This window comes from Xiphophorus couchianus, chromosome 18, assembly GCF_001444195.1.
Source record: "Xiphophorus couchianus chromosome 18, X_couchianus-1.0, whole genome shotgun sequence".
Classification (NCBI taxonomy): domain Eukaryota; kingdom Metazoa; phylum Chordata; class Actinopteri; order Cyprinodontiformes; family Poeciliidae; genus Xiphophorus; species Xiphophorus couchianus.
Window position 1 is genome coordinate 10,531,122 of NC_040245.1, and position 22,779 is coordinate 10,553,900.

The 22,779-nt window shown below is 37.0% G+C and overlaps 3 protein-coding genes across 4 annotated transcripts in view; 1 reads left to right on the top strand and 2 right to left on the bottom strand.

The window, feature by feature from the left end:
- The window catches only part of lrrc75a (leucine rich repeat containing 75A), a 48,360-nt gene extending 45,972 nt beyond the window's left edge, over nt 1–2,388 (bottom strand). The window contains exon 1 of the mRNA XM_027998961.1: nt 795–2,388. Within this exon, the coding sequence (XP_027854762.1) occupies nt 795–1,046 (252 nt within the window). The 5' untranslated portion in view covers nt 1,047–2,388. The remainder of the gene's footprint in view (nt 1–794) is intronic.
- A 1,845-nt stretch (nt 2,389–4,233) lies between these two features.
- Nucleotides 4,234–16,880, bottom strand: poldip2 (polymerase (DNA-directed), delta interacting protein 2). 2 transcript variants are annotated; one of them, XM_027998834.1, is made up of 11 exons: nt 16,670–16,880; nt 12,641–12,716; nt 12,223–12,320; nt 12,043–12,142; nt 11,265–11,340; nt 9,999–10,106; nt 9,173–9,309; nt 8,235–8,261; nt 8,036–8,161; nt 6,989–7,068; nt 4,234–5,812 (listed from the first exon to the last, which is right to left on the bottom strand). In XM_027998834.1, exons 1-11 carry the CDS (start codon nt 16,852–16,854, stop codon nt 5,698–5,700), a joined length of 1,128 nt encoding a protein of 375 aa, XP_027854635.1. In that variant the 5' UTR covers nt 16,855–16,880; the 3' UTR covers nt 4,234–5,697. The 2 variants fall into 2 exon arrangements, with proteins under 2 accessions (XP_027854635.1, XP_027854634.1); XM_027998833.1 differs by having other exon boundaries at nt 12,641–12,722.
- Nucleotides 16,881–17,667: 787 nt separating this feature from the next.
- Nucleotides 17,668–21,297, top strand: vma12 (vacuolar ATPase assembly factor VMA12). The gene is made up of 6 exons (XM_027998836.1): nt 17,668–18,069; nt 18,154–18,227; nt 18,990–19,079; nt 19,173–19,215; nt 19,306–19,418; nt 20,552–21,297. Exons 1-6 carry the CDS (start codon nt 17,886–17,888, stop codon nt 20,645–20,647), a joined length of 600 nt encoding a protein of 199 aa, XP_027854637.1. The 5' UTR covers nt 17,668–17,885; the 3' UTR covers nt 20,648–21,297.
- Nucleotides 21,298–22,779: the final 1,482 nt, after the last annotated feature.

Here is a 22,779-nt window from a genome sequence, read left to right on the forward strand (position 1 = left end):
TGCTCGTCGTCAACACCTTTTCAACTTTTCCTATTCCAGCTGTTGCACTTTCACTCTGCTCCATCCCTTTGTGTCTCGCCACACCCAGTTCTTCCAGTCTGTAGGCTTTTCCTTTCCTGCTGTGGCAACGGCTGCAGCCAGCCGAGCCGAGGCAGAGTTACGCTGTAAATCAGAGTATTGTTTACCGTTACAGCAAAGCCACTCTGAATATAACAGCTCCAATCATCCAGGAAGGGAGGTGGTTATTTTACTGAGCATGAGGACATTGAATTACTCACTCAGTTTATTCAGCGTGTAAACAGGCAGTGAGAGTCTGGCTTTTGCTTCAGCAGGAGTAGTAAAAATCGAGGAAAAAGGACAAAAACAAACAGAAACAAGCAGAGGCGCTGTGACTCCTGGGAGGGTTGTACTCACTCTTCTATAAGCCTGTCACAATAATCAATTAATCGAATTAAAGTGAGCTCAATAGTTTCTATTGTGATGATTAAGAATTTCTGAAGAGGGCATTTTGTTTACAGACTCCATAATTCATTTTATTTAGGTTTTCAGTTGTGTTTTATTTTGGATATTTAAGATATCTTCCAATTTTTTTAGAAAATTAAAGTTTATTAGTCTTCGGGAAAGCAAACATCCATTATTACCCAATTACCAATATAGTCATTGAAAATGGTCTCAGAACAGCAATATTATAGTTTATCGCAATAATTACAGTGACGATTCATCGCCTTGTAAATTTTGTTATCGTGCCATGCCTACTCTTCAACACTGATTTCCACAAACACAGCAGTACCTACCTGTCTGAGCGTCTTCAGCATCTCTGTGGCTTCGTCCTGCTTGCCCTGCTTGGCCATCATCATCATCTCCTGGATCATCCCAATCCGGCGCTGGTATGGCGGCGGCGGCGTCCCCGCTCGGTTCAGCCGGTCTCCAGACTTCAGCATCAGGGAGGCCAAAATGTCCCCCTTCTCCTTGGTGGGAGTCCGTTTCCAGCTGTGCTGAGGACTGGCCCCACCGGGCTCCTGGCCTTTGCTCTGCTTGGCCCCCATGGAGCTGCCTCAGTATGAACTGTGATAATAAGGACACTGGTCCCACCAAGCAGTTTGATTAATATCAGAAATGTTCTGCTCATTTAGATCATTTAGACCAGGTCTGCAGCTGATCACATCCTTGTAAAGCCAAAGGAGCTGATGTTTGTAAAGTGAAGTAGCTGCAGAGCTGAAGAAACATCACCAGTATCACAGCAAAGGTTGTAGTTTCCTGTTTCAGACATCAGTTCAGCTCAGGTTGGGAACAGATCGCAGGATGCTGCCTGCAGCATGGCCGCTCAACATGACCCCAACAAAGTCAGGGTGTCCGATCACTAAAGTAGGCTACAGAGCAGAGTGTGGCCTCCCTATCCCGAACACAACTCCAAAAATATTAACTCCGAGAGCGGCGATCCCCTAAAACAGAACCCAGTGTCCTGGGCTGGCGGAGCAGCAGACACAGAGTCGGGGGAGGTGCTGCATGAGGCAGGGCATGGCAATGTTTACACTGCAGATCAGCATCGTCCTTCTTCGGTTCGTGTCGCAGGAAGTCATGCGGTACCTGGATCACGCGCGGCGCTCGCCCTCCTCCAAGGTTGAATCTCCATCCGTGCTGGAGCAGCGAGCTGGACGCGGCCGCCTCAGCGCCTAGGTCCGCGGGCTGCGCAGCGGCTGCAGCTCCGGAGGCTCGGCTCTACTGTAGGGGCGAGTCTGTGGCGTCCCCGGGCTGGAAGTGAATTATGCATCGCAGCCTCTGTTCAGCTGAGAAGGGGGCGACTGTGCATGAGCTCAACTCCTATAAACACACGGAGATGGAGAGAGGGAGCAGGAGGAGCGGAGGGAGCAGCAACACGGCCAGGAGAAGGAGAGAGGAAGCAGAGGGAGCTGCAACACAGTCGAGCTGGCGGTTTCTGGGAGTCTCTCCTCCGATTTCCACTGAAAGCAGCGTTTTATTGTTGTGCTGTACATTATCAGTGGCGTGTGTACTGCAAGCATGAGTCACATAGCTGGAATCTTTTTGCAGTCTTCAAGTTAAACCGACAAACGGAGGAACGAAAGTGTCACACTTTTATATATTACACAGGGCCGACCCAAGTTTGTAAGAGGCCTCAAGTAGAATGTTATTGGTGGGCCCACTTCCGGTTGGGCCCACCAGCTGACATGCTTTTTATATTGACCATGTTGGACCTTTTGAAGGGTTTTCCCCTTTCATCTAGTATTTCACATGTTTTGCAGATTAAATAAACTAATGGAAAAGAATGCATATTTGACCAATATGATGCTAATTTTACATTATTCAGAGCTCTTATGTGTGAACAATTTGGTCACAAATGTGGCCTAATTTCTCAATAGTGTACCAAAAAAATTTCCCCCTATTTGAGGAAAAAAATTAACTCTCCAACACTGGACATCTCCCTGTAGTTTAACGACAGACACACATTAGGCCTATTTTGTGGTCTAAATCAATCAGAAATAGAAAATTACAGAATCAAATTAACTAATGAATGACAGAGTTGGTATTTAAAATCAAGCATTAGCATATTGTAGCAGAGTGGTTAGCATGGCTAGCATTCCAAATCTCTTAGCCATTTTCCATAACTTTTTTCTTATAAATGGAGGGTCAGGTTACTGTAACTAGTGACTCCACCCCCTACCCAATCATTTACCAAAAGTCTTATGACTTTCTATTTATGGCCAGATGAAGTTGCCGTTCCTAAATGGTGTTTATCAAGGACCTATTTGGACAAAATTAACGTACGTCATTTGACCTTCTTTTTTTCACTATTTCTACTTTTCTTTTCTGGCATCAAACTTTTATTTATTTACTTAGCTTAGATTCATAGTATCTGTTTAAAGCAGGGGTCTCAAACTCCAGTCCTCAAGGGCCTCTGTCCTACAGTTTTTAGATGTGCCACAGGTACAAAATACTGGAATGAAATGGCTTAATTACCTCCTCCTTGTGTAAATCAGTTCTCCAGAGCCTTGCTAATGACCTAATTATTCTATTCAGGTGTGGTGCAGCAAAGGCACATCTAAAAGTGCAGGACCGCGGCCCTTGAGGACTGGAGTTTGAGACCCCTGGTTTAAAGTGTCACTCTTTCTATATCTAGATAAACTGAGTGTTGCTCCCTCAGTCAGGGTTGCCAGATCTGAGAAGTAGCCCAATAAATGTAAAATACATCCAAACTCGATCAAAACCAGCCCAAATCTCAATCTTTGTTGAAACCTGTTGAATAAAGACGCAGAACAATTACATGCATAACAAATATAGTTGTGTGCTAGCTGACAAGCTATCACACAACTAATAAGCTAGCACACAACCACACTCAAGTAAACAAAAAAGGTTGCAGACAAGCTCCCCACAAAATATGCAAATCAGGCAACCAAATAACCTACACACAAAAATCCCTTCCCCTAGCATGTTGTCATAGCAACTGCAAAAGAGTTATCAATAGCCTATTGACATAAATTCTAAATTCAAATTGAAAAATACTTTGTTGATCCCAAAGGGAAATTAAATAAATGTAACTTAATATAAAATTTCAATTTAACATCTCTTTTTTACACACAGCACACGTTTTTAAGTTGATAAAAATGAATCAAGGTCAAGCAAATTGCATAGAAACTGATTCTAAACATTTCAAAATAAATGAGCTAAAAAATAAAAATAAAAGAGCACCGACATGGCACTTTATCAAAATGTAAGTTATTTACTGTTCTGCCACACAATGACTACTTTGGTAAAATTGTCCTTTCTAAAAACTTACCTAATGTTATGAGAAGCAGCCTAAATTTTATAAACACACCTGAAGCTAATTTTTTCCAACTTTAACAGTTTCAATTAGCCCATTTAGTCTCTAATGTCCATCTGTAGTATTCCTAACTCCTTGATCATAAAGTGAAAATTAAGTTTTAGTAAACATTTTCCTTTACTTATGTTTGAACGAGATTTAAATCTATTATTAAGTTGTCTAAAAGTAAGCACGCACATCTCTTGAGGCTCATAAAAACATGGAAACGTTTTACCTGTGGAGTGACTCTAGTGACCTCTGGTGGTGATGAACAATAAAACTACTGCTAGCAGAAGTTCAACATTTACAATTCAGTTGTTTTTATCCTTTAAACTGAAAAACTTTACATTGTATCCATATTTTCTACATGAGAAAAAGCCTAATCACAGAAAACAAAAACTCACTACTGATCCAGACATTTTTGAAAAGGTTTATTCCTTTTACTTTTAATTACATCTCTATTTACAGTATTTCAAACATCAGAGTTGCTTCAAATCGCTCACTAAAGTAGAAATGTTAGCTTCTATCTTCACTTTAAGGGGGAAGCGTTAGGCTCATCTCTCGTTCCCTCTCAAAGTTAAAAACACCCAAAGACATCCATCAAATGGTAAACATGTCTCTTAAAACATAAAAGTTCAAACCTGTCCTCCTCTGATGCCGCTTCTCAGGTGCGATTTCTGTTATTCCAAGACTATAAATCCTGGCCTTGAGCAGGAGGGGGGTTACATTTGGCTGTCAAAGCTTGATAACACTAAATCACAGTGGACATCTTCATTTTTCTAATTTAGTGATAATCACCTTCCGCTCCTATGCTGTCCAACAGATAGTGTTTAGATCAGCCCAATTCAAATTTATACAAAGTATTACAGCTACATATTTCTTCTGTTGTGTGTCTAATGTTAGACAAACAAGGACAGAATAAAATAGCTGTGAGCAGAAACCTCACCAGGATTCCTGTGAAAGCTAAAAAAACAAGAGAGGACCTACTAAAGGCACGTAAAGGCAGCAACAACAGTTGCAATACAATTCAATTTATCTAATGGCTATTATTAGAAACTTGAAGCCACATTTAACTCCAATATCAACTAATGGAAATCAAAACAATCAGGAATATAACTTATGTTTCTAAAGGAACTAACATGGCTGTGCAACACAAACCCTGTTGGTGGTTCTTTTCCAACTGTGTGAAAGTTACTAGAAAATATTAAATATGTACTTTGGGTTCAATTACTAGAAGTTACTGTGATAGGTTTCTGCTGGTACAGGAATGACAGATCAAGTTAGGATTGTATGCAGTGCATTTCATTATTTTTATGCTTGTTTAGTAGGAAATAATGATGTCCACTGTGCTTCACTGTTGTGTCACTCTTACACAACTCCGAACCAGGTAGGCTGATGCTTATAAAGCATGAGGAGAAGGAAAGGGTCCAAGTAAAATCAATGTTATAACCCCAAAACAGATGACAACATAGAGATGAACAGTTTTCAGCTGGCAAATAAAAAATAACTTACTGGTTCAAATTGAGTCCCTCTCCATTTTCTCAAACCAGAAGCTCAGCAGGAAATCCTCCCACTTACAAGTAGTCGGGTCAGTGTTTCAGTAATTGCCCGTCAGAACCAAATCTGCAGTAATTCTATGTTTGACCCAAGTGTCCGTGTCTCAAGAATGCACAGAACAGCAGAGTGAATTTCCACTCTGTCATTTAATCAATCCCACTCTGCTGCTGGGTGCAGCCTGACAGCCAGAGTTTGGATTATGTCCACACTCCTAAAGTTTCTTTTTGACTGAAATTGACTGAATGCTGAGGCAGGGCCGCAGAGGAAGGACAACTGCAGAGATGACCCAGTCGGGAACTGGCGTGGTGGCCAGCCAGTGCCAGTTAGAATGTGTAGCCAGCAGGGGGCGCTTTGTCATCTTTGTTGCTCTCCAGAGAGAAAGGGGGAATCCTGACATCGAAGTGGGAGCCATCGGTTCTCTCAATACGAAACGTTCCCCTGGAGAAAAACAACAAGAGTGAATGACTACAGAATCAAACACTTTGTTTATAACACATTTATAGACAATCTATAATTCTGGTCAGACACATGGAAACAATTATTGCCAATGACATGAATGCTACATTACTCTTGTTTTAGCCTATTTAAATGGGTCAAATAGATTTTTATGTTCCTGTGTTTGTAATTTTGTTTAATCAAAACATGAATCTCTTGTAAATGAGATCTTGGATCTGCATAGAAGCAGCATTCAGCTTCTATGCACCACAAATCTGGAATAAATTTCCTGAAACTGCAAAACAGCTGAAACACCGAGTTCCTTTAAATCCAGACTTAAAACACAGCTACTTTTGAAACATTATAAATGAAACATTGATAAATATTCTGATGTGTAATAATGCCACCAGACAAAATGTTATGTGTCTATTGTTGACTGCATCTTCTGACTGTATTTTTGTGTTTTTACGATTTAAAGCAAACTGCTGAAATGTGCAAATAAACTTGATTGATTGATTGAACTAGACGACTTGTATAAACAAAAAAGGTTAAAATAAATAACTATGAACTTTTATTTTTACCTTCTAACTAAACATGTTTAATATAATGTACAACAAAACACAATGTTAAGACAATAAATAAAAAAAATTTGAAACTAGGGGTCTTTATTGAACCTGTACATTTCCTGTAAGTAGAGAGACAGGAGAACTGGAACACATGCAGCAAACGGCCTCAGACCGGAGATCGAACCACATCAAGGACTTCAACCTCTGACTGCGGGGCAGTAAGTTTTTAAAGAGATAAACTGCATTGAGTTTATATTTCTTCCAACCCACACAGCATAAAAATAACACAAACTGCTCAAATACATAAACATCCCTTCTGATATTTGGATACATGTCCTTTAGTAAGTTGCAACTCAACCTGTCATCAACAAACTGTTTGCATCATTCTGGTTGGACATATGACCAATCAATCCATCAAAACCAGTAGAGATCATCTAAATAAGATGGTTTTTGTGGCATGGACTCAGTTTTTAAAACTAGGCCTAGTGCCAAACTTCATTTTCTTTCATCTGATTGTTTGGGTCGGATGGTTGAAACTTGAAAACAACAGGACAATGAATGTGTATGTGTATGCTGAGACTGCAAATGGCAGCGTGTGGAGCAGCGTTCTCACCACATATGACCACTTGGTGCTTGTAGAGACACATGGCTGCTATACTGGAAGGCTGGCTGCTCTTTAGATAGCACAGGCTCCTGTAAGCACAAACACAGAAACACTGTAAACAGGAAACGATGAAGACACACAGACACACATGCATGCTCTATTTTTATCCATGGCAAATAATAGCTGTACAATAACAGGTTCAGAATAAAAAATAAATAATTTTTTTTTTAAAAACAGCTGACATTAAATAATTTCTTTATTCTGATCTTGAAGAAAATAAGTGGTTAACCTCTGGGTCTAAACTGAACACTCCCACTTGGTTTAAACACGTTTTAATCATCAAAATTACAGAAAACTGTGACTTGAAATATTTCACTATGTGATGAATCTCAATACGAAAGATTCATCATATAGTGAATGAATCAAGTTTCACCTTCTGAAATAAGTGATAAAACCCCCCCGATCTTTTTCAAAATGTACAAATTTTTTGAGGTGTAGCTGTATGAAGACAGAGCTGGTTTTAAACTTCTGTATGCAGAATATGAGCTTCCTGTGTTAAATGCCTGTCAGAGTAGATACAACAGTTAATATTCTTATACTTTTTATAATTTAGCTATCTGATTAGAACAGAGCACATTAATCAACATTACCACATTTGTAGCAATGTAAAAATATGTAGAAATTGGCACAATAACTAAATTTCATAATTTGTCCTAAGTTGGCACAAAAATCAAAAACACAAAATTCACAGGACAGATCAGTGTTACGCCATAAAGCGGTCTGTGTATAATATTCTGCATGATAAGCAGTAGAAAACAAAATGTAATGAGTGTTTACTTTATATTTTTGTGTCAGCTTATGATTCAGGATCAATATAAATAAATGTCATAATATTTTTATACCTGCATTACCAATGTAGTTTCTAATTTAATCAGCAGCAGGAGGGCCGTAATTGTCGCTTTTCTGTTTATTTGGACACCGTTTTGCTTTTAAAGAGACCTCTAGGTCAGATACACCTACCCCTTCAAAATAAAAGCACGCTGCTCAGTTACTCACCCTGCCTACGACGCCTCGGCCCCGGACCGTCTCCAGGGTTCCCGACAGGCTGAAGATCCTCCAGTGCCTCTCTCTCAGCTGAACCACCTCGCTACCCAGATTCTCCAGGCGGATACAGTAGCGCCACTGCAGGAAGGCAACACATGTTCAAACTGTTCACTTGAAGCTGTCGTCGTTTCCAACACTGCATGTAACTCACCCAGTACACGTGGGAGTTCTGGGCCTCCTGAGAACCAGAAAAACAAATCATTAGATTTTCAGTAGAAAGAAAACAACAGATCAGTTCCTCCAGGATGTTGCCATGTTTCTTTGTGATTGCTAAGGCATGAAGTTACTGATGTTGTGGCACTGCTTTCTAAACGTTGTGGTCAAAGTTGCACATTTTTTGCCAAAGTTAACAAAGCCAATATTTAAAGTACAAGAACCATTTTCAAGTACATTCTTGAAATAGTTGCCTTAAGTCCCGAGGAGGAGTTAAAGTGCAGACGAATGAATTGAATGTGTCAAACTAAAGGTCTGGTTGCCAAATCTGGCCCAAAATAGCTTTTTACGTGTCCCTAGACTCTGGAAAGTCCCATAAATAGATCCTTAAAGATAAGAGTTGTGTGTTTAATATTATTTCATCAATTTAATCAAAGCAGTTTTCATTTATACGCTGCAAAACTACATCAGTGTGAAAAAATGTGAAACATTATTTCACTTTAATTTATCACTGAATGCAGAAAGAGCTTTTTATTAATATATTAAGAGTCTCTTAATGGGTTTTATCAATACTTTCTGCCACAACTGGCTCTTTTAAAACATTCATAATCTTGATAAGGTCCAAAATGAAACCGAGTTTGCCAACAGAAAGGGGAAAAAGGTAAAATGTTACATGTTTTCATCTTGCAGGTTCGGTTTTCAAGAGATGTGAAACAGGAAGTTAAATTACAAGAGGGATATGAGGATTGGTCAAAATTCAGTCGAGTTGGTCAGAAAAGAAGGAAATACAGAAAACGCTGCAGTCAGATTAGCAGAGAAGCCACAATGACTGGTGAAAATGGTAAGATTATCGAACGATGAGTTTGATTTAATAATTGCGATCGCAACACCTTGATGAGACTGACATATTGAGGAGCTCTGAGCAGATGGACCCACCCTCATTCCCATGTAGAAGGGGATAACGGTGACCCTGATGTTCTCTGTGGTCTCCCTGTGGACGTCAGACAGCTCCAACCAGGGGTGGTTCTTCTCCTGCCAGGCCTTCAGGGTGTCTCTGGGTGTAAATGGGGGAGCTAAGGTGTGAAGATGACAAAAACACAAATTTACCATTAACTTACTGAAATTTACTTTAGTTTATAACACCTACATGCACAGATTCTAAATCTACAGTCACTAAAACAAACAAGGAGGCGGCCATCAGTTTTCTAGAGCAGGAATCTAGGAAAATAAAGTCTGCTTATAATTTTTGATAAATAGCTACTGTAGAAAATGTGTTCTCACGCTTAAAGAACCATCATTTCATTTTTCATTTTATTTGAATATTTGTAGAAAATGTTATAAAACTGAAGTTTCTATATTTTTACCTGATGTCTAATATCAAAGTCAACATTTTAAAAGCTGATTCTGAAGAAGCACATAATTTTCAACCTAATGACAAAAACAAACACCTAAAAATATTACTGGTTGTTTTTGGAGTCATTCAAATCATTGCAATTATTCCATTAAAAAAATCTGAAAAACTGCTACAACCTGCATTTGTTATTACATCTTTACTTAAATACATTAGTTAGTTGTTTATTTCTTTTTGTCAAATTCATGATGAGCCACTGTAGAAGGTCCAAAGATCCTTGTTATAGAGGAAAAACCTTTACATCTGCTTCTCTTTTCTGATTCAACTCAAAGCTGTCACAGTGATTTAGCATTCAATGTGAACATGAGAGAAGTCTGATGCTGAAAGCAGAAGAAGACAGTGAGTGTTTACATTTTGCCGGGTTGTACATGAGGAAGCGCTCAAACAGTTCATGCTGGATTGGGACCTGCTCTGCTGAGTTGTAAGGCAGGATGTCTTCATGGCTCACATAGTCCAGACCTGGAGGAGGAACGAACACATGAACACACACGGTCACATGACAGCAACACACAACAGTAGGAAGCCTGAACTTCAGAGCTCCGTTTAAACATGCAAGTAAATTAAATCAAATCACAGATTCAGTCCAACTCCCCTCAATTAATTGCATGGTAGATTAAAGCAAGCTCAATAATTTGTATCAGCATAATTTATCATTTTTTCTTTCTACAAAAAACTGGATGACAAAATGATTCAGTCTGGTGTTTTGGTCTCAACTAGACCTTTTTGTAAGGACAATTTTGTTTACAGAGACTCATAATTCATTTTTTCCCCTGTGTTTGTTTATTTGGATATTTAACATGTCTTCCGATTCCAACGTTAAATTTTAGATTTGTTAGAATTTAAAGGTTATTGATCTTTAAGAATGTGTTCTTGCATTATTATGTCATTACCATTACATTGCTTGAAAATGGTCACAAAACAACAATATTACCGTTTATCGCATTAATTTCTGGGACAATTTACCATCCAGCAAAATTAGTTATCCCGATAGGCCTAGATATCATAGACCATTCTGGGCTTTTGAGTAATAACTTTTAGCCATTAAGCTGCTTCAATATCAGTCTTGTCATCTATAGTTTCCTGACAAAAATTAAAAACACAATGCTAATTTTGCAAAGTGGATGGGCTACTTCACTGCTTTTTTTGTATCATCTGAACTTATTTAGACCACTTTTGTTTCCAAATCTGTAACTTTAGGTCAAATAAGTATCCTAGATTAAATATTTATTACTTTGAGCAGTTTATGAACTTTGGTATCTTTATTTTTGTTGACTAGACCCAAGGACCACAGTTTAGCTTTACTTCATATACGGATGAAACAGGGAGTAAAATGGTTTGACTTTTTAAATTAATTACAATTTTTATTAATATTCAGCAAGTCAAAACCAAAATAAAACATGCACAAATATTAAACGAAATGTGCAAGTTGGCAAATTATAGAAAATGATGTCAAAAGGACAGTATTTACAAGGTGCTAAAAGAATTTTGTTGTTTTGTTGAAGAAATAATCAAACAGCTAATACATATAAAAATAAATCCTACCCTTTTCAACCTTGTTTAAAACATTATATTAGAAATATGTAAGTCAGATCCTTGAGTGTCAGTATTGCTGGTTACCTGGGATGGCGTACAAGGCTCTGCTGTCGTCATGATTGGCCAGAAATGTCACTGCCTCAGTCTGAGACCTCTGAGACTGTCGAACACAGAACAAATTTACAACTACACACCTTGAAAAATACCTGCGACAATAACATTAAATCTAACGCACAACAACAATGTGTCACAGCTACAAAGATGAAGCTCTGACTTGTCTAATGTGGTTTAACTTTCAGAACAATAATAAAAAGCATTTAAATAATGGTTATTAATTTAAGGTTAATCACTGATCAGCAAATATTCTTCATCAAAAACAGCTTCCTAAATCTATTAAAATGCATAAAAATATCTATTTTAACTGACTACCATCATTCGCCCAAACATCTTCTAGCTGTAAACTTATCAATAAGATTCTGCAGCTAAACAGCAGTAAGAAAGGCACCAGTATTATTAATGTTCTTATGTATAGTTGCAGTCAATTTACATTATGTGTTAATAATTTAATGATGCACTGAAAGCATGTGGAGAAAATCCTTAGTGTTTTAACCTGAAGCAAGATCCGTTCTGTTAGCTTATTTAAATGTAGATCAACAAAGAATATTTCTTTAGATTAACTAAAAGAACCAATTTTCCTTGACGATATTATAATTGTCTTAGAGAAATGACCAAGCAAATCTTGGTGTCTTTACCCAAAACAATATGACAATTCCTGTTTGGACTCAATATTCTTCAATACACAAAGTTTTACTTAAAAACAAACAGCAGCAGCTTCAGGCTGAACAAATTGGCTGCTACTTACTATATGAGGGCAGTCCCTGGTGTCAATGAGGACCTGGTAGTAGGTGTGAGTCTTCCCCTTCACCTCCTTAGAGCCGTGGGCTCCGGGCGGCTCGGGTTTGCTGCGGGAGGAAATTTTATTTCAATAACCTCTCAAACAAAGCTACTAAACTTTAAGAGCAAGTCTGAAATGCGGGGTTACCTGTCGGACACTGGAGGAGTGATGTCCCGGTCATAGAGGCGGGCGTGCCACGGAAACAAGACAATGCCTCTATAGCCAAATACACTGTGGAGAAATAGCTGAGAAGACAACATCAACAAGGAAAGAAAAATAGATCAATCCCTGAGATACAGCATAGATTAGATGGGATTACATATGCAAAAACAAGACTGACAGATTTATTTATAAAAGAATGTTTGAAGTGTAATGAAGAGATCTTCATTACTGGTACCATCTTTACTTAAGTAACTTTTAAGAGCACCTTTGCACTTTAAACATGGATTTGCACATCAATAACAATGTGTGTACAAGTTTTAACTATTCAACGCTCTAAATCCAGCCACTAATGGCCGCCATGTCAAGCTACGCGCTCTGCTGGAGGATCATCAGAAAGCCTTACCTGTCCTGTTTCATATTTCCCATGCTGCTTCACTGCTTCAAACACACCGACAGGCTCCAAAATCTTTCCTTCAGGCCTGTTCCTGCCAAAATACAGGCAACATAGTTACACACACAAATAGACACAAACACGCAGCTACGAGTCAGTCGGTATTAACCACAAAACACAAGGTGTGGTAAAAACAACCACTGATTCGTAAAGAAAAAGGCCCAATCCCAACTCCAGCCCTGACAGAAACACCAGAGTGTGTATCTTCAACACACAACGCTCGAACAGGGATGATGACGATAACAGCTGGTCACTTCGAGTGAATAACACTCACACTTGTGAAAGCTAATCTTCACAGCACAGATGAAGGGGCGGATTAATGATTGGGATATATGGACGAGAGGATTTAATATCACGCAGTAAGTTGCTTTCAGGTTTTGGCTTTTGACTATTGCAAAAACAATCACCACAAGGTAACTGGATTTTGCTGTGAGAAATACGGTTATAAAAACGAGGCAAGCTCCAAATCAAGGATTTTAATCTTAAATGAAAGGATAAACATTAAATACTGCCAGAAAATATGTTAAGATGTATTATTATTTTAAGATATTAGAGAGGAGTACAACAACAAAAAAGGAAGTATGAAACGACATATTTTTCTGGGTAGGTGGAAGGGCTGAAACAATTAATCAAATAAATTTTGATGAATTATTAAAGCAATTAATCTAGTAATCAGTTGTTAACAGGAGTAAAAAACAACATATTCAGAGCAGTAATTAAACCAAAACTGTAGAAAAAAATAATAATTTTGCATTTCAGATTAAAAAAAGCTTTTTTTGTCTGTAAATATGTTCAACGTAGAACTCCTAATGTGGCATAGTTTTAGTTTCAAATCCTGTAAAAAATCCTCTAAGCATATTTGCTATCCAATTTTTAATCTGTTAATCCAAAAATAACCAACACTGTATTGATGTTAAGATCAGCAGAAAGGGGGCTCTCACATGTTAATAATCGAAGTTTTTGAAAACTTTATCCACATATAATAAAGTTTGTGGTTGTAATGTAATAAAATGTGTGTTTTATGTGTTTGTTGAATCCTGTCTCACCCCTGAGAGCCACAAACATCCGTTTGCTATATTTAAGTTTCTCTAGGCTAAAGGTCAGCTGCTAAACCTTTGAGTGACGTGCAAAACTAAACACCAACTGCTATTTATTGCGTGTAAACAATAACCAATGAAGAGTCTAGAAAATATGTGTACTTTTAAACAAGAAAAGATGATTTATTATAAGAAAGTTTAAGATTTAACAACAATTAACGGATCCAATAACCGATGCAAAATGCGCTGGAATGAGCTCATGCACTGAAACATATCCCATCTTTTAAAAAACAAATGCCACAACACTAACCCCCATAAATTCACCTTGTAAGCTAACAAAAATATGACAGCAGTAAAGGGTAACTAAAAACTGGAGAACTGTTGCTAATGCAGAATCAGAGGGGGCTCAAGCCCACCCACATCTCCTGGCGATGTATAAAGTTAACAGGATCCCTCTTCGTTCGATTTCGAGAATCATTTCTGGCTACACCGACTGACTTTTCTGGAAAAACACCAATTTCCTTAAACTAACAAGTCACAACTGCAGCTCTGGGCTCCCAGAAGCAGTGCCAACCCCATCAAAACCTGTTCAGGAAGCAAAACGGTCAAAGTCAAAATGAGTGTGCCAACGTTTCTATTAATAGTTAGTAAGCCTGGATCACATGACCGGATTAAGAGAGGCAAAAGACACAAAAATGTGCTGGGTCATGGTTTGTTAGGACAGCTTCATGTGTTATCTGGTCAAAACAACACAAACACACAAGATGAAAGTTGAAGTTAAAACACTCACTCTAGCCAATACCAGCAGTTCTCACTGTGGAGCAGCTTTTACATAAATAAGCAACATTTTTCTGACTTTTAAAGGCAATTTTGTTTTAATATAACATGAGCAGAGTCAAGAACATCAATCTCCATTTCTACAGCCCAACATTTCCTTTACCCCTCTTACTAAAATTTCTTCAATGCAAAATATTCCTTTTTGTAGGGAAACCTCAAACTGAAATCTGATCTTGAGAACGTTTGCACAAGCAAGCAGACTTCAACATGTCTCATAACAAAGAAAGTCTGTGGTAAATATCTGTGGTTTAATTACATAACTCAGAGAGGCAACAGTTTGTTGCATCTTTTCTTCAAATCAGAAAGCTTTTGAAAGGTTTTACAGCTGTCATAACGAGGATAGCTCGTTGTGAGATGTGTTGTGAGGATTATCAGAGGATGACAGGATGTCCTCTGCAGTGTAATGTTTGTTTTATTGTTTCCGGAGCTGACTGTGTCTGATAATGGTCAATTCAACAGTTAATCCATTCACTATTTTGCATCCCAAACTTTGTTTTCAAAACACACCCTGTATTAAATCACACCCTGTTCCGATTAAATTGGCTCTTATTTCTCGATTCGTGACATATGATGGATTATAGTCCTGATTAAACCAAAGCAACAGAGTGACCTTCTCAGCATAGATATGATTTCCTTACAGTTCACAATTAGTAGATTATAGAAAGGTATTTTCTATAATCTACTAATTATAGAAATGTTCCACTACAAACTGACGCCTTTTGCATTTGATAAAAACAGAAAAATCTCCAAAGGTACTACAGTGCTTTGCAGTACATTCATTCGTTTTTAACAGGTTTTGCACACATATAATGTTGATCACAAACATTTTCAGAGAGCCATCAGGTGTTTTATAGGGTACAATCTTTAGTTTCCTTGTGCTGGCGTAGTGAAGAAAACATCTGCATATCCTCACAAGCATTAAATGTTATCAGACATTTTATATTCTAAATGACATCATAAAAAACAACTTGAGTTGCATTATTAACAAGGTAGTGCTGGTGACTGACCATATTTGATGTTTCAGGGGTATTCAAGTCAGTTGTCTATCTTCCCAGTAGTGACCTATCACTCTTAAAAGTTCTCCGTTTTGCCTGGATTTGCCAGAATGCACAAGTCTCAACAAGGGAAAATCCTAACAAACATTACCAGGCACTTCACTGGTATTTGTGAAATCATCATAGTCATAATTTACTATAAAATATATTGCAAGGGAAGCAGAGACTTAAATTAATCTCAACAAGGTAGCAATTATTGTTGCTACTTTGATTGTTTTTAAAATACATAATTGCTAACGTATTTAAAAATAAACACACAAAAACAAACATCATCAAAATACAAAAGGCATTATTTACATGCCTAAAACGGTTTTCTTCCCATTACAATTAACTGGCCTTTACTAAATAGATTTAGGATATTATTAAGGCTCCAGAAAAGCTTCTTAGAGGCTAAGCTAATCAAGTGGCCACTGACGACATTGTCTCAATGTGGAAGCGGTGTGTTTGCCAAAGTTAAACAGACAAACAACCAACTGACTTAAACGTTTTTAAAGTAAATATGCAACAATAACACTGTGGAAAGTTGACTGAAAGTTTGCACAACTTATTATAATCATATTAAACGTGTTTTGTTGTTTGCTGATATGAAAAACAACAGTGGATTTGCAATCCGGACTCCACTTAACAATTAAGTTTAGCAGAATGCATCTGCAGCTTTTTAAAAAATTCTTCCAGATTGCATTCAATTCACAACTTTTCTAGAGAAGATGACTTCATAAAATATGTGGGGGTGTTGTTCATGATATCCAGCATTCAATGATTTGACTTAGCAGGCTGGAGGCGCTTGGATGAGGCAGTTGTTGCTCAACCCATGCTGGCTGCTTGGCTAGCTAGCATGAACTGGACGATCAGCAGATTTCTTGTTTTCTAACGCCGAATATTATCCCTTATAGTACATCTAGCGTACATAATATCCAAAAGTCTGCTCTGCGAGAATGACCAAAGCTTTGCTTTTCTGGGGCCAGATAAGTAAGCTTGACGGACCTAGCTACAGCCTCTCGTGTGTGTATGTGTGTGTGTTAGCTTTGACAGAAGGACGCTATGTCTCTTACCGTGACGACATAAACCTCTTTTGTGGAACACCGCCAAGCAGCCCGCAGGCTCGGCATTGTAACCGTGGCTTGTACACCTCAAAGCTGATGTTAATGTCAGTGACACTCAGTATTCTATGGTAGTGTTTTCTGCTGTATTTGCTGACACCGCTAAGCAGCCCTCTACGTAGTGCACAGGCGGCCATCTTTCCTTTCTGCCTGAGAGATAGTACGCGCACACAAACCGGGATGCTGCCTTCACGGAACGTTCATAAAGTGGCAGTAACGAGATTCTGGCCGCTAAACTCTGCATTCCGCATATTTTTTTTAATTATTTTGCTTATTGAGGCAGTTTTAAATTGCTCATGCTGATACACTGAAGAAAAACTGGCCGGCTTGTATGAATTTACGCAACTATGCACAAACTTGTCAGAAAGGAGTTTCCGGTAAACGAGCGAACCATGAATGCGCCAACAATGTTAACGTGTAACGTAACGAACAAAATTTGTGGTGATAAAAATTGTATTTCTGACATTATTAACTAAACATAGCAAAAACGTTTATTTCCAAAACCCAATAAGGTTCTATATTTAAAATATATATAAAAAATAAATAAAACTTGTCACGTGGGTCTGAGTGTTGCTGCGTTCCATTTGTACTCAGAACTTGGAAATTCCGACTTCCCAGTGGGAAAAATCATCTGGAAAGCCTTCAGAAGTCAGATTTACCACGGATAAATGGGGAGTACCCACTGCTATCCCCAGTTACGTATTGTAAGACATGCTTTGCGTTTTAATATGGCCGCTTCTCGCATCAGCAGTAGTAAGACGTGGTAGAAACACGATTACTTTACAAAGCCCGCATGTAAGAGTGCGTCTAAAATCAGTGTTACATGTAGAATCCACAACTATAAACTGGACTTATAAGAGGTACTGCAAATGTCTATGAGCATCGCTATGTTGAAATTCCACTTTAACTGACGTCAAACCCAGGTTGGAGCTCAGACTTCCGAGGTAACTAGAACGCAACATATGTCACAAGACAAACATGGCCGCGTATATTTTTATAACATCGAGCTCCTAGTATTCGACGAAAGCCAACATTGAATGACCTCAATTGTTAATACAAACTGCGCGTCTCCAGGCACTTTGTGCGTAATTCAGAGCAAGACTGAGGATTTACACAGCTGTGTCGTTTAGCGACAGCCTTCTTAGTCTTTATTAGCTTCATTAACATTATGGCATCTTCATTTGTTGTTGGAGACAAATTCAGAAGTCGGGTGACAAAGTTGCTGGGAACCCCGGACTCATCCCTGCCTGAAGGACTTAAAGAAGAACTGAAGGAGATCCTGAAAAAAACACAGCCAACAGTCCTGCCTTTCAGCACAGCAAGGAAACTGAAGAAACACCTTCAGGATAAAGGTGAACGGAAACACGACTGTGGTGCTCAGTAATAATATTACATCCTTTAGTGCACATAAAGTAACTCTTTATGGTATTTTTAAGGCCATCCTTTCTATCTTCATCAATTACTGGAAGACAGCTCACTGCACCTGCCTGAAGTCGTGAAGCCTCCCAGAGTAAGAGCATTACTTTACATAACATTAACTACACCTGGCCAGCACTACATAATTAACATTTGTTGGAATATTATTCAGTATGTTTTGTATGTTATTGCTTCAGGGCCACACATTGATGACAGATATAGCAGTGGCTAACATGCAGCTCATATTCCACATCTTAAACCAATAACATTTTAGCACCTCCCTTTCAAAAAGTAAGACCATGCACATCTCAATGGGCCTTACAAGATGATTAAAAGTAAAGAAAGAAGTAAGAAAAAATTATTATATTGAAATAAGTTACATTAAAATATAGGATTTTGTATTACATACATTTCACATATAAGAACCAATTACAAATAAAATGACCAAATACTCCCTTGTGGCATAACAGCAGGAGGTTCTTTAAACCTAACTTGCCAATACCATTTTTTTTTATTTTGTAAGTTACTAATATTGGGGTGAGTATTGTTAACCACATTGGTTTCAGTCACTAAGAATGAAGTCCTGAGGAGCTCCATATTTGATCTTTGTTTGCTGATATTTACAGTTTTTCACAAAGTATCTTCAGCCTGCAAAGTAAAAGTAAACTGTTTCACCACAGCATTAATAAATCCTAACTACTTTTCTAAACTATTGTTCAGTGTATTATAATCAACTGTATCAAATATGGCAATAAGATCCGCCAAGATGTAAATTAAAGCACAGAGACTTTAATTAAAAACTAGTTTCATTATTGTCTTAATGAAATTAAAGTCTGACTTTTGGTTCTTATTTCAGAATCCTGAGTTAGTGGCGCGTCTTGAGAAGATCAAAGCAAAACTGGCTAATGAGGAATACAACAGGATGACGCGTAATGTCAACACTCAGGTGCATGTTAAGACTGTATGGATGAGAAAACGCAATGCTGAACTAAGCCTGCATCCAAGTTCTTATCAAAAATATTTCTGGTTTTATTGTTAGGAAATTAACCGAAATGGTACACTATCAGATTTTGGTCAGCAAGGTCAGTGTGTGACACCTTCTTTCTTTTTCATGTTGGTAACAGGCTTTAAACTGTGTGACTTGAACTGGTTTTATTCCCTTTTCTCCTCAGTGCGCTTGGTAAAAGCAGTGGTGGTGACTGTTTTCAACTTCCTGGTGACTTTAGTTGCTGCTTTTGCTTGCTCCTACATGGGAAGCCAGTATTTATTTACTGAAACCGCAGCAGTAAGGGAACATTCAGTCTTACATGAATTCTAATCTATTGTAGCTATTGCCTTTTTATTAATAACAGTGTAGATTTAAATAATTTTTAACAAAAAAAAAATTCTGGAAATTGTGGTGTGCATGTTTATTTATACCCCTTTACTCTGATACCACCAAATGATACCAATTATTTTGATGATTAATTAATTTAATTGGATAAAACATTGACAAATTTTGCAGATTTTTTTATTCAATAATTTTTTATACAATAATAGAAATACCTTGCGTTATACACATAAACAAATTATTCAAGGTAAGGTAATTTTATTTAGCACATTTTCAGCAACCAGGCAGTTCAAAGTGCTTTACATGAATTAGAAGAAAAAGCAAGTGAAACAACAAACCAAAAGAAAGACAAAAAGGTAAAAGTATAAAACTACATATTGGTTCCCCATGTTTAATAAGAATAAGTAGTACATAATTTATAAACTAGTGGGTGTTTCTCTGGATTCTTGTTCTGATAAAAACTAGAGTTTGGTTCTCCATGTTTGATCTATAAAACAGATCAAACATACAATTCTAGAACAACCTGTCTGTTTGTTCTAGATTTGTAAACTAGAAGTAGCTTCTCTAGGTTTCAATTCCTTTTTAAAATAAGAAAACATTTTATTGCTTAAAATGCAAAATCATTTAGTGTAAGCATTTAGTGCATCATTTGTTTCAAAGGATGCATCTGGAGCTTAAAAATAATTCTTACATCAACATGTGAAAAAGTAAACCTTTTGCTTGACTGAATGTCGATACAGTATAATGCTAATATGTTGATTAGTATATGTTTTTGCTCAAACATTTTTTTTACTCATGAACCTGGCAAAAATAGTTTATTATTTTCCTTCAAATTCACAATTATAAAATTTTTGTATTGGTCTGTCACATTAAATTGAAATAAATTGAAGTTTGTTATTGTGACAAATTGTGAAATATTTACATGTGAATAGCTCAATCAGGCTCAACCTTCATGCTAATAATTTCCTCGGCTTAACAAAACATTTCAGCTGTATATACTAGAAACTGCATTTACTCGTGTTCTTTTGTTATTGAGTTAAATTTGTCCCTAACAGGCATCTGTTAACTATTATTTGTGTTTGTTTCAGAGGGTGATATCAGCTGTGATTGCTGCATCTGTAGTTGGACTGGCTGAGCTCTATGTCCTGGTCCGGACCATGGAGGGAGAACTAGGGGAACCATAGTAACTGTAAAATAAAACATACAGATGTTTAGATTTTTGTCTTTTTTAAATTCTATTTATTTTAAATTCATTTGTTGAATTTTCTCCAGTCAAACATGATTCTGAGTTTTATCATGTTACTTACAGTACATTCTTCACTTGTTTGTTATTCCAAACTTTTTGTTTTTCTATCCTGTTGATGTTGTTTTTGTTCAATTGTTTTCAAATACAATCATATCTAATAAAAAATTTTTAAGACTCAATAAAACTAGAAGTTATTTTTTTCCAACTACAGAAAAAGTTGAAAATAGATGTAAAGTATTGTACTTTCTTTAATTCAGGTTGATGTTTGGGAATCAACCTAGATGAAAAAGCAACAAAAACAAATCATTAATTGGCTGTAATATCAGATTTTTAAACCTCAACGATCAACAACACACATCTAATTTAAAATCTGATCAGTTTTTTCCTGATCTCTTCCCCAGATATGAATTCATGTTTTTGTAAACCACACCACTCTTGTCAAGTCCTGATATATCAGTGGATGGATTAAAAGATGTAACCACATCTGGAATACAATAAAGTATCCTCCTAAGATCTGAGATTTGACACCCGGATTAAAGGTTTATTGAAAGATTATTTGGTATTAAAGATGATTATGATATAGAGCGATCTGTGTCCAGCTCTCCTGTCTGTCATGTTTGCCTCAGTATTATACCCCTCTCATGTAATATTTCAAAACTTAAATCCATGCCAAATTACTCAGCCTGTAAGCTGATAGACCTTGAGCTCTGGCTTTAATTTAGTTCTTATTTTTCTTTTTTCATTTCCTCTTGTTCATCTAAACCCCCTGGTTCTTAGAATACAGAGAGTTATGGAAAATATTTTGATATAGGAAAATAATTATTCCTGTCATCATATCTTACCCCAAGTAATCATTTTAATCGGTATTACTTTGGAAGGATAATACTCATGGGTCACAGCAGTTAAACATGTCATGCAGAAAAACACAAGCCTGCATCTGGGAGGACAAAACTTCGCTTAAGGTTCACTTGAAGGTGGATCAAATGGTTTTATATATTATAAATATACAAATAAACATTTAGAATAAACAGATTTATGTTTGTTTGCTGCTTGCTGTTGCTTTTAATCAGCCCACGTCCACATTCAAAGACACTACTAGCAAAGATGTATAAAAAAATCCCTAGACTAATGTGTCTTTTTGGATTAGCTTAATTTTACCTAAACTTTTTTTAAATTCCTGTATATTGTGGATGATTGAGAATGATTTTTTTTCATAAAGTAAAATTGGCCATTTAATTAATCTGGCATTTTTATTGATGTTCAGCTGTATAAAAAACAGTCAAGTAATTGTGTAAATTAGTTTTGGTTGAAGGCCTTTTTTATCAGCTGAAAATAATTTAAAAATCTTCATATTTTCATTGCATTATTTTAAGCCATTATACATTTTACTATGTATACTACATTACTGAGCTTAAAGCAGGTTAAGCAGTTACAGTTTCATCAGCTACACCAATAGGACACTAACGTTTAAGCAGAACAATGTTATTCAAATAATATAAGTGTTACTGAGCTGTAAACCGCATGTAAATTGTACGTATTTATTTTTCTTATCATGTTGAGCTGTTGGCACAAAATTCATTAAGTTTTGACAAAAAGGATTAAAGATGTTTTGTGTTTTCTGACATGTTTGAAATAAATCTCTAATAATCCAATTTGATTTAATGCAATAGTCAGAAAATTCTATCCAACTTTTTTCAATTGGTAGCTGAAAACAAAAACACTGGTGTGCTCTAGGACTGTAATATTTGTCAGATTTGAACATGAGGTGTGTTGCTTTTGACATTTTATATTTTACTTTATGTTACCAGACAGATTTTACATTAAATTATTAATTGACTCCACAAGCAAGAACAATAGCTAAACTCAGCTTTTCAAAAATAAAATAACACTGGCTAGTCAGTTAGCTAGTTAGCTAACTAGCAGATTAGCTAGCTGGCTAGTTCATCAAATAATAACCAAACAGTTAGCAAAACAGTTAACCAAAAATAGTCAAATTGCTAGCCTGTTAGTTAGCCAGTTAGCGAACTAACTCAAACCCGATTTAATAAAGGTGGGGTTTACTTTGTCACA